The 12,186-nt window shown below is 41.6% G+C and overlaps 1 protein-coding gene across 1 annotated transcript; it reads right to left on the minus strand.

Moving 5' to 3' along the window:
• Positions 1–730: 730 nt before the first annotated feature.
• Positions 731–1,687, minus strand: LOC100725913 (olfactory receptor 7A17-like). The gene has a single exon (XM_003467832.2). It carries the CDS (start codon positions 1,685–1,687, stop codon positions 731–733), a length of 957 nt encoding a protein of 318 aa, XP_003467880.2.
• Positions 1,688–12,186: the final 10,499 nt, after the last annotated feature.

Consider the following 12,186-nt stretch of genomic DNA (forward strand, 5'->3'; position numbering starts at 1 on the left):
TAATATTTTGAGTGTAGAGCTAGACATTCTGAACAACCTTGCCAACAAGATAAGTCAATGAAAGAAGACAGTATATCAACCAAGATACCAATTCTCAAACCAAGTCAATAAATTCTCTTCACATGGACAACTCTTCACAATACACTGGGTAGGAACAGAACACAGAAAGAAAATAATTTTCCAAAGCAATAAACTTACCAATTTCAAAACTTTCTTGGTCATATTAAAGGTCATTCCTGACTCTAAGGTCGTATGGAATCAATCTATTTATCCAAATTTGTAGCTGACTTTAATTGCCAAGTACAATTGTCCTAGACAAACAGTATAACCAAAGTAAAACCTTTGACTATTTTATAAGCACATAAACAAAAAATAAGTCAATGTGATATGTTACCCTACAGCACTTATAAATACGAAATCTGATTGTTCCATGGTAGAAATGAGAATTTCCAAACACTTCCTATCCAAGAACGGGAACAAGAACGGGAACAAGTTTGGGGGAGTAATAAATGACAAAAAAACAAAACAAAACAAAACAAAACAAAACACAAAACTGAAATAACTAGAAAGAAGAGAAAATCTAACAAAGTGATTTAAGTAAATTATTTAGAGAACTACATCAAAGAAATGGAAATTGCAGGCAGTAAAGGAAAACACATCATGTTGTACAATCTGATCAAAGAATCAAAATTGCAACTCCAAAATTTGAGCCCCGAATTGAGAAGCATTGCTACAGAGGTGGGTCAGCTGGTCCTCTGCCCGATGCCCTCCCGAGAAGTCCTCTCAGCGCTCTCTTGATGTCTTCATTCCTCAGACTGTAGATGAAGGGGTTCAGCATGGGGGTGACCACAGTGTACATCAGTGAGGCTACTGCAGTAGAGCACCAGTCTTGGGTGACAGCAGAACTCAGGTACACACCCAGGAGCGTGCAGTAAAACAGGGAGACCACCGAGAGGTGAGAGGTGCAGGTGGAAAACGCTTTGTACTTCCCTCGAGCTGATGGAACTGCACGTATGGAGGATATTATCTTAGAATAGGAGAACAGGATGCCAGCAAGGGGACCCATAGCCAGCAGCACTGCTGTAACATATATGGCCATGTCATTGAGAAAGGTGTCAGAACAGGCACGGTGGACGACCTGATCCAGTTCACAGAAGAAGTGTGGGATTTCCAAGTGACTGCAGAAGGACAGACGCAAAGCCATGAGGGTGTGTAACAGGGAATTCAGGACACCCAGGATCCAGCATGCCAGAAGCAATAACCCACAGAGCCAGCGGTGAATGATAACAGTGTAGTGCAGGGGGTAGCAGATGGCCACGTAGCGGTCATAGGCCATCACCGTCAGGAGAAAGATGTCCAACCCCGAAAAAAGCAACAAAAAGTACATCTGGGTGATGCAGCCTGCATAGGTAATGAGCTGGCTGTGGGTCTGGATGTTCACCAGCATCTTGGGCACAGTGGTGGAGGTCAAGCCGATGTCCACAGAGGACAGGTTGGAGAGGAAGAAGTACATGGGTGTGTGCAGGTGGGGGTCAGAGACGATGGCCAGGAGGATGAGCAGGTTCCCAAGCACCGTGGTCAGGTACATGGAGAGGAAGAGCCCGTAAATGAGGGGCTGCAGCTGTGGGTCCTCTGAGAGTCCCAGAAGGAGAAATTCTGAAGGCCGAGTAACGTTTCCTGGTTCCATGCTTTGGGTATAACTTCCAAAAATAAAAATGGAGTGAGACAAAGAGCATTAGCAAAGGATGCATGACTCACCTGCCATGAATACTAGCAATTTTTCACTAAGGTGGGTAGAACTCAGGGCCTCTCACATGCAAGTTAGGGGCTTTGCTACTGAGCTACACTTCCATCCAGATCTTCTAGTCAGGAAAATAATTTCTGTGTTTTTGCATGGATTTTTCCCCTTTAGCAGATTCCAGCTATAATGTCTCATTATACTGGAATGTCTCATCAAGAAGTCCTATCTCAAGAAGTCCTATCTCAATAATGTCTCATCAAGAAGTCCTATCTCATAAGCCAAGTGTCAATATTCTAAGAATTTATTGAAAAAACATATGCATTTGAGGAATATAAGTTGACAATGGTCCATGTCCCAGGCATTTTGTGGACAATCAATGAACAGTGAAGGAGCCATGACTCCAGCAAGTGGTGGGTGACCCAAGGAGAGAACAGCCAGCACCTCCAGAGATTCACCCCATGTTGGAACTTAGGGTGCTAGGAAACAAAGGAACCTGCTCACCTCCCTGGTAGGCAGCCATGAGCCTACTGGTGCATGGGCTGAGAATCAAACATCCTCCCCACCATAACAAACAAGAGCCAGAGGTCTGAGCATGTCTTGGGAGGTTGACCACATGCAATACAGCAAACATGGGGGATTTCCTTCTACCATCTCTTTGAAGGCAAATATTGTTATCACTGTTTTGCTTTGTTTTGATTAATTGTATCGCTCTATTCAATACTCTGTTTTGATAGGTTTTATAATGTTCTGAATTTGGTATGATTTTCCTGTACCTGATTTAAAGAACAACTATTGTGAAGATACCGAGATATACTAAGGTATCTATTCCTGTTCTGAAGTTCTGTACCAATTTCACTGCATTGTCTCGATTGGCTTTGTTTTGTCTTGTTCTGTTGTATTTTACTCTCTTCAAAATAGGAAAAAATTTAAAAAAATTTTAAAAAATGAAGAAAGCAAAATGTCTACAGTAAAATGATGGACGGGCATATAAGCAACTTGTAAACCATTTATTATGTCTGATGATGCTAAGTACTGTTTTACTGAGCTTTTCCCAGAAACAGTCAGCTTGTAAAGGGAGAAGATGATGTTGGCTCGGGTTTTGAATGACGTTCTGTCCCTGCAACACTGGGAGTGACATAATGCCACACGTCATGGCAGGAGTGCATGGCAGAGAATATCCACAGACCATCATGACCAGGAGGCAAAAGAGAGTGGAAAGTGTGCTGCAGGAACCAAGTCTCCTTCAAGGATGTGCCCCCCTAGTAGTCTAAAGACCTCTTCCGAAGCCCATCTCCACCCACTCTACCACCTCCTAGTAGCTCTACCTTGGGGACCATCACTGTAATGCATGTTGGTTACAGGATGCTTCAAGATCCAATTGTAGAAAATGTGGTGAAAAAAGATGGAAAGGAGAGAGTTGGTGGGGTTCTGTGTTTGCTGGTTATGCCAAGAAGACCAGGGACAAAGCAACATTTGAACAGAAACACGCAGAAAGACAGGTGGGGAGCAGGAGGGCTTCGGGGCTGTGCGCGGCTCCCAGGAGGAGCAGCGGGGTCAAAGGCCCTGGAGAAGACGCTTCTCTCAGGAGCTCAGCACTAACAAGGAAGCCCTGTGACCAGGGGGTGAGAGGGGCCACGTGTGACACAGAACAAGGACCGACCTGTGTGCAGGGGCGTCCGCTCCTCCACTGGACGTGGAAGTGGAAAGGTCACTGATTCCAGGGTGAGAGGCCAGTTCTGCAAGCGAGACCTCATCTCACGGAGAGAAAGAGGTCGCAGGTGTGGGTCTGTGCTGGTGTTTATTGGGGTGCCTGAGGCCTTCACTCCTGCACCCAATTCCTGCTTTTGACTCCTGGCACCCAGAACTGTGTGCAGCCTTATTGCTGCTGAAAGTTCAGGACAAGAGGCGGCTCTCTTTCCAGCTGCCATAATGTTTGCTTTAATCAGTTGAGTCAAAATCTCCCAGGCACTGACGTCAGCCCTTGGTTACCTCCTGTGCTGCCTTCAGTTCTGGCTTCTGTATTGTGAAGGGTGGACCAGTCCCTCTCCTCGGAAGCCTGCACTCACTCCTGAGTTACTTGTTCACACACACACACACACACACACACACACACACACACAGACACACACACACACAGACACACACACACACACACACACACACACACACACACACACACTGAGCACAGCAGGCTTACATGCAGGAATCACAGTGAGGACTCCTGGGACCGTGTAAACGACATGGTTTTCTCACACTGTGCACACATTAGAGAGGGACGAACACACAGAAAGCTGTCTCCATCAGATTAATTTCGATTTTCATCCAACTGTGGTCTGTCCTCTGTCTACAGAAACATTTTAGAAGCATAAAACATCTGTTCAACCAACAGGGCACACAGAATGGAATGAACCTTAGGGATTGAAAACAGTTTAAAGGTTCAGGTGACTCCTGGAAGGGCAGGAGCAGGAATTCCCTTCCTCAGCTGTGCAACCTTCTGGCTCGCCTTAACCCAGGACCATCGACAAATGGCAGCAACAAATGTTTCCAGGAGAAAAGTTCTACTCTCCTTTTAGTGTCCAACATCTACAGACTGAGCAGCTCAGGAGAAAAGTGGGCAAAAGGAATGCTAAGCAACCTTTCACAAGAGAAAATGGATGTAGATCTACGGGTTTTAGGCATTTTACAGGAAAAAAAAATGAAACATTGCATCTTCTGTCCATTCCATATTTATCTGGAGTACTGGTCTTTTACTGTCTTTTTGTAGATCAAAAACAATTCCCTTAGATTTTTTCCCTTCTGCTATTCCTTGTTATTCAGAAGTTTTGGGTTTTCATCTCTCTCTCTCTCTCTCTCTCTCTCTCTCTCTCTCTCTCTTTCTCTCTCTTTCTCTCCCTCTGTCTCCCTCTGTCTCTCTCTGTGTCTCTGTCTCTGTCTCTCTCTCCCTGTCTGTCTGTCTGTCTGTCTGGTTTCTCTCTAGTCCTGAAAGGGCTGGGTATGTAGCTCAGCACCACAGTGCCTGCTGACAAGTAAGTTCAAGGCTGTGAGTTCAATCCCTGGTTCCAAAAAAGATGTCAATGCCTGTGCTACCCTCAAGTCTACATTCTGATCATTCTCAATTAGCAAATATTTTCTGCTGTTCTTTATAAATTCTGTAGGGTAACACTCTGGGAGTCTGCTCTTTTACACTGAGAAATATTCTCCATGTGATTGATCCAGAGAGCACTAGGTCACACACACATCCCACCTACACTGATTTTACCCTTAGATTTCATGACTCAGGTGAAGAGATTTCACATTCCTTGTTCAGTTTTATGCTTGCACAACAGTGTATAAATACACGTACTTCGTATAGAGACAAATTTAAAGAAAATGAGAAGCTATCACATAAAAGGTGTGGCAGGGAGGAGACTGAAACCAGGTTGGATAGAACAATCTGAGAACTGTTAGTAAAAAATCCAAAAGGAGCCTGACAAAAAATTAAAATAGGTTACGAAAGGGGAATGATTTAATGACTTCAACAGGGATTAATAACTCAATTTACAAAGATTCACAAGAGATTAGCATATAATTGAGGTAAAGCATCTGCATATATCCTTTTAGACATGGATGGAGTTCAGGGGTACAAAAGGCATACACAGGGCTCTGGTTCAATGTCCAGCATCACAAAAATAAACTCTTTCTAAATATGTACGTGTGAAATACATTCAAGAAAATAAAAGGCAATCTTCAGTCAGATGAATATAATATCTTCTAAGTGATGACCAGAAATAATGTGCCTCATAGAACTGGATCAGAAAAGATCAAATAATGTATATTCCCCCAAACATACTTACATAAAAATTTTAAAAACTACATGGCAATAGTGAATGTGGATAAAAACTCTAATTCTTATATTTGGAAAAAATGCCATTCTGTTAATATCGCTTCAGTCCTTTTGTGTAAGAATCTAGTTCATGTCTTGTACTCTGAGTAACAACTGAAAGTAATGATACATGGCATATTAGTTATTGTCTTATGCTTTGTTATCAAATTTTGTTTTCTTATAAAGTAAGAAGAGAAAAGTCTAATTAAAAACAATACTCTGACCACATTGCATAAACACAAAGAACTACATAGGCAATGAAAAAAATTATTGAAAACAATAACACAAATTCATTTGGATTCACCAGTAAGAAAAAAATTGCAAGCAAACTTCATTACTGTAATATCCTTTTTAATCTATCAAAGGTTTTCATCTGCCTGTCTCCCATGAGGGGAAATAACTGATAAATGTGTACAGTACCTGCTGTACTGATACTGCAAGGAATCTTCAGGAAATTCTCTGTTCCAGAACTCTCCGATGGAAAGATGCTACAAATGGAAACACACCCTAGAGTGTCCATCATCAAGAAGAAGAGACACAGCCCACGTCAAAATCTGTCCCCTCACAGCTGAAGTCCTGTGTCTGTGCTCCAGGGATTGCAGAAACATATTCTCACAGTAACCTGGAGCCACTCTGGTCCTAATGCTTCCTCTTGTAGCTAAGCTTCCACAGGTTCAGTGTGTAGAGGATTTGTTTGGGGATTTTGTTTAATTGCAGATTCTTTTTTTATTTTAAAGAGAATAAAACAAAAGAAAACAAATTAGAACAGAACAGAGCTGTGAGCTGTCGCAGTGCTAAGCTCCAGGGATGCCTCTGTGGTTACCATCATAGCTGAACACCCAAGTTAACTGAGCAGGAAGTGTCTATTGCATTGTCTGCTCTCTACCCTAAACTGAATTCGCCCTTAAGTGAGCGAATTCAAACGAATCCCTCTAGCAAATTCTGCCAGCTTTCATTCCCTCTGAGCCTTTCCTTTAGCACCACCACAACTCTTGGGCTCACCTAGATGAGATCTTTCAAAAAAAGGTCTCTGCATAGGCACCTCAAATACAGGCTGGAGACTTGGTGATGGAGATGGAAGCTCTGTCCCCAGACAAGACAGCAGCCTTAATGAAGCCTCAGACCCCAACCCAGGGCAATTTATTTAGAAAAGCACCTTGCCCAGCTCAGCACTGCACGTTCTGAAAGACAATTAGTGCAGGAGATGGGCATATCTCCCAGTAGATTCTCCCTTAGGCATTAGTCCCTCCCTCTTGCCTTTCCAAACCTTATGGGACTCTGCTCTCCACAGAAAATTTTTCCTGCAGATTCTTTGTTATACAACCTCAGATTAAAAATCCAGGGGAATCCAGGCTTCATTACTCCTTCCCAGCAAAACTGCACGAAGTACAAATATGTACTAATAAAATGAAAAATGTCTAAAAATCATAAAATAAAATATCTGAATCAGAAAACCCCCAAAAGAATGAAAGACAAATTGGGAACATAGGAAGATTCTGGGTAGCTTTATATATTGTGTATTTGGGTCAGTGTTCTGATTATGTGGAGAATTTTTCAGATCTGAAACTTCACTGAACCTTTGGAATGGTGCTTGGCCTGTGTATTTTCCAATTTATTTGTACTTTTAGAAAAAGTTTCCTCTAGTATCTTCTCCCCACTATCCTTCACCCTTGAGAAACTAATAACAAATGTAAAATCCTTGGGCTCACCCCAACACCTAGCAAGTGGACACAAATGAAATTAAAAGGCTACTTACAGAAGTCATAGAAGAAAACTTTCCAAACATGGGAAATGGAGCTGGCATGCTGATAAGTGAGGCATATAGGACTTCAACTAACCATAACCAAAGTAAATCTATATCCTGACATATCATAATCAAGATCCCAGAAATGCAGCAAAGAACAGAACATTAAAAGCTGCTAGAGAAAAGAGACAGATCACCGATACAGGAAAACCCATCAGAATCACAGCAGACTTGTCAGCACAAACCATCAAGTCAAGGAGAGGTTGGAAGTAAGTGTTTCAAACCCTCAAAGAAAACAACTTCCAACCCAGATTGATGTACCCTGAAAAACTATCTTTCAATATTGATGGAAAAAAGATACTTTCAAGATAAAGAACACATGAAGGAATTCATGACTACCAAACCAACCCTACAGAGAGTGCTGCAGAATATTCTAGAGAGAGATAAAGAGGACCATGGTTCAAAGAACAGCAGTAGAGGAGGATCACCAAACAAGACAGGCAACTCAATGAAGGGGAAAAGTGGAGGGCCAACAACAGGAGGATAACAGGGCAGAGACTAACCAACGTATGATGGTTGTAAGCATTAATGTAGATGGCCTCAGATGAACAATAAAAAGAAGCACACCAAGAGTGCATCAGGAAACAAGATCCATTGATATGCTGTGTACAAGAAACACATCTAACTGGAAAGGAAATTCATAGACTGAAAATCAAAGGAGAGAAAACAATTATTCCATGTGACAGGAGACCAGAAAAAAAGCAAGAATAACTTGCTCATCAACTACAGAATTCATAAGAAACATATGGTATTTTTATGCAGTGGAAAGCTACCCAGTTATAAAGTAGAATAATCTCAGGGCTCATGTAGGTAAATGAACGCAACTGGAGATCATGTTCATGGCCAAAACACTTTGAATTCATACACGTAACCCCTAGCATAAGAAACAGAAGGAGTTAATGGGATCTTAAGCAAAATAGTTAATGTAAGAGCAGGGGAGGAAACACTTGGGAGGGAAAGGTGGAAACTACTGGTAATTTCTTATTGTCTTGTCTTGAACTCTTGCATTGTTTTCACAATTTTGTTAGGTTTGGCTTTGTTCTGTCTTGTTTTGTTAGATTTTACACTGTCTGATGGTAGGAGCAGCTATTTTGAATATAAAGCGATAAAGTATGGTAATCTTGGTTTCCTATTATTATGCTGTGATGTCTTATAATGCTTTCATTCATTTGTTTAATTGGTTTTATTCTGTTTTGTTTGATTTTTTTGTGTGATGATATGAACAGCTGTTTTGAAGAAAATGAGACATTTTGGCAACCACTGCTGATTTCTTAGCATCTTGTTTTGAAGTCCTAACATGCTTTGTTCTTTTGTTTTGATTGGTTCCATCTTGTTGTGTTTGATTTTATTATGTGTGATGTGGGAAACTTTTTGAGGAAGATAAGATATTACAGTAGCTATTGTTCATTTCCTGTTATCTAGTATTGCAGTCCTGTAATGCTTTCATCCTTTTGAATGGTTTTATACTATTTTGTTCTGTTTGCTACTATTGTGTGTGAAGGCATGGTCAACTATTTCAAAGAAAACAAGAGACATTATGGTGGCCACTGTTGATGACCTGTTGTCTGGTTGTGAAGCACGCTGTTGCTTGCATTGTTCTGTTCTAATTTGTTTTCTTTTGTTTTATTCTCTTTAAAATAAAAAAAAGAATCTGCTATTAAACAAAATCCCCAAACAAATCCTCTACACACTGAACCCTGAAGAGTCTTGATTAGTACAGGATCTCCTGAGGTCCATTCTCGTTCTGCTTGTGCTGCGCATTGGTGGGGTCCCGCGCTCTGTCTGATGCTAGGCAGTGTCTTTGGTCTCCATTCTCATGGCGCTGGATGCACCTCCCTCCAGGGGACAATGGGGATTTCTCAAAGTATTCCCAAGTGTTCTTTGGAGAGAAAATCATTCTGGTCATGGAGCACAGTTTAGGGCATGAGAGCTGGGAATATATGGAGGGTTCCAATGAGAGCCCTTTGGTTTTCCATTTGTCACTTTCAACAGATCTACGTAGTCCCTGTAAGCCAAAGAGCTGCAAAGTTAGAAAAAATTTCTTAGTGGTATTGACCACTAGAATGGACATTTATAAAAATTAAATGAGGTCATCATGAATTGCAATATCATAGCAATGTGCCTAAAAATCTGGACATCGCTTATAATTGCCACACACTTGATAAGCGCTTTTCCCCTCTGCTGAATATGTTGCAAGCTGTGGAAGACATGAACTAGTCCTCAGCACAAATGGAAGCTTCAGTGATATCGAACAGGCTCCTTGATTTTAGACTTTGACTGGAACCAGCACACAGGATTGGGACAAGGTGTTAGTTTAGACTTCTCAAAAGCAAGAGGGTTTACTGCAAAGGGGAAATGAAGTCTGCATTCACTTGGATTTTTTTTTACCTTCTTGTCACAAAGCATCTTCAGAGAACATTTTCTGTGCAGAGCAGCCTCCTATGTGGGTTGGAATGACAAGAGGGAACTGCTGATGCCCAAGGGAGAATCTGCTGGGAGACGTGAACATCTCCTGTGCTGATTGTCTTGCAGAATGTGCAGCCCTGAGTGAGCAAGGTGCTTTTCTAAACGGATTGTCCTCATTTGGGGATCTTGGCTTCACTTTTGCTGCCATCTTGTCAGTCTCCATCTCCAGGTCTCCAGCCTGTGTCCGAGGTGAAGGGTAATCGCTGACCTTTAAGGATAGGCGTGGAAGCAGAATTAAAAGCGGAATGGAAGAAATAAGGAGGCTCCAGTTAATGGAGAGAATATGTCCAGGGGTCCCTGCAATCCCTGGAGTGTAGACACAGGCCATCAGCTGTGCTGGGACAAAGTTTGACGTGTGCTGTGTCTCCTCATCTTATGATGGACACAGTAGGGTGTGTTTCCATTTGCAGCATGTTTCCATCTGAGAGTTCTGGGCTGGAGTTATCCTTGAATATCCAACCTTGCAGTATCAGTAAAGGAGGTTATTTCAGTTATTTCCCTCATGTGAGAAGTCAGATGAAAACCTTAAGTAGATTAAAAAGGATATTACAGTAATAAACTTTGCTGGCAGTATTTTCTTACTGGTGACTCTGCATTTGTGGGTTTGTTATCAATTCACTGTATAGCAGATTGTCCATGTAAAATCTTCGCTTTTGTATAGTCGGGGGGGGGTAGTACTGTTTTTAATGACACTTCTGTCTTTATTTTATGAAAAACTAAAGTTCCTAACAAAATGATATGAGGATAACAATAGTCAGTATTCTACGTTTTGTATTTTCAGTTATTTAGAGCAGAAGATATAAACCAAAGAAAGTCTTACAAAAAAAGGAACAAACACAATACCACGACTGCATTTCTCCACACATAAGAATTGGGGTTTTTTTTTTTTTACCACCTTCACTGTTTGCCATTTTATAATTTGTGTGTAGGTTTTGGGAGAAATATATACATATTTCAATTTTTGTTGATCTATTTCTACAAGGCACATTATTCTGGTGATCACCTAGAAGACATTACATTCATTTGAATAAAGCTTGTGTTTTTTTTCTGAAATACATTTAACACATACCCAGTTAGAAAGAATTTACCTATTTATTTTTGTGGTGTTGGAGATTGAATTGGAGCCTGTGTACCCCTGAAATGTATCTGTCTAAAATGATTTATGCAGATACTTTAACTCAGCTATATGTTAGTTTCTTACAGGTCTTTGTAAATTGATATATTAATCCATGTTGAGGTCATTAGGTTATTGCTATTTCATATCGCACAGCGGTTCTGATCCATGATCACTTTGAATCTTTAATAGCAGTGTTTTATACTGCTCTGTGTGATCTGCTTTAGTCTCCCCATCTCACTGTTTCTCTCATAGCTTCTCATTTTCCTTAAATTTGCTGTGTACACAGCAGCTGTATTCACATACTTGTGTGGAAATACAAAACGGAACAGGGGTGTAAAACCCTCACATTGGAATTTGGACTTGTAAAGGCAGAGCCAGTGTGTGAGGGGATGGGTGTGTGTGCCCTGACGTCCTCCGGGGTTAATCACATGGAGGACAGTTTTCAGTGTAAAGGAGCAGACTCCAGGGTGTCATGGCATAGAATTTATGCAGAACACGGGGAAACACTTGCTCATTGGGAATGATCTGAATGCAGACTTGAGTGTAGCACAGCCATGAGCATTTGCAAAAATAGTCAGAGACAGAAAGAGAGAGACAGAGACATAGAGAGAGGAAGACAGAGAGATGAAAACCCAAAGCCTCACAACAACACTGAGTAAATGCCAGAAGTAAAAATTCACAGATGGGATTCTTGATTTACAATGGGACCAGATACACACAAGTCCTCCAGACAAACATGGAACAGACAGAAGCAGCTCCGTCTTCATTTCTTATAAAATGCCTAAAACCCAGAGCTCTTCGTCCATTTTCTCTTGTGAATGGTTGGCTTATTCCTTTTGCCCACTTTTCTCCTGACCTGTTGAGTCTGTAGATGTTGGACACTAAAAGGACAGTAGAACCTTTTCTCCTGGAAGCCTTTGTTGCTGCCATTTGTCGCTGGTCCTGGGTTAAGGCGAGCGGAAAGGCTGCAGAGCTGAGGAAGGGGCTTCCTGCTCCTGCCCTCCCAGGAGTCACCTGAATTTTATTTTCATTGGAGGGAACATTCAGTACTGAGTAAGGGAACACAGCTACTGTGGAAATCAGTGCAGAGGTTCCAGAAAAACTACCATGTGGCCGTCATGGGAACCAACCGCAAACATCCTCAGTGTATAATCAAAGGCATGAAAATTATTCCGCTCCACAGGCAGCCGTGTAAC

Source organism: Cavia porcellus, unplaced genomic scaffold (assembly GCF_034190915.1).
Source record: "Cavia porcellus strain 051 isolate PalLab524CR breed Dunkin Hartley unplaced genomic scaffold, mCavPor4.1 scaffold_17, whole genome shotgun sequence".
In the NCBI taxonomy this organism is placed as follows: domain Eukaryota; kingdom Metazoa; phylum Chordata; class Mammalia; order Rodentia; family Caviidae; genus Cavia; species Cavia porcellus.

What these genes read in the sequence shown, in the direction of transcription:
- LOC100725913 (XM_003467832.2), bottom strand. Translation starts at nt 1,687, where the DNA reads ATGGAACCAGGAAACGTTACTCGGCCTTCAGAATTTCTCCTTCTGGGA.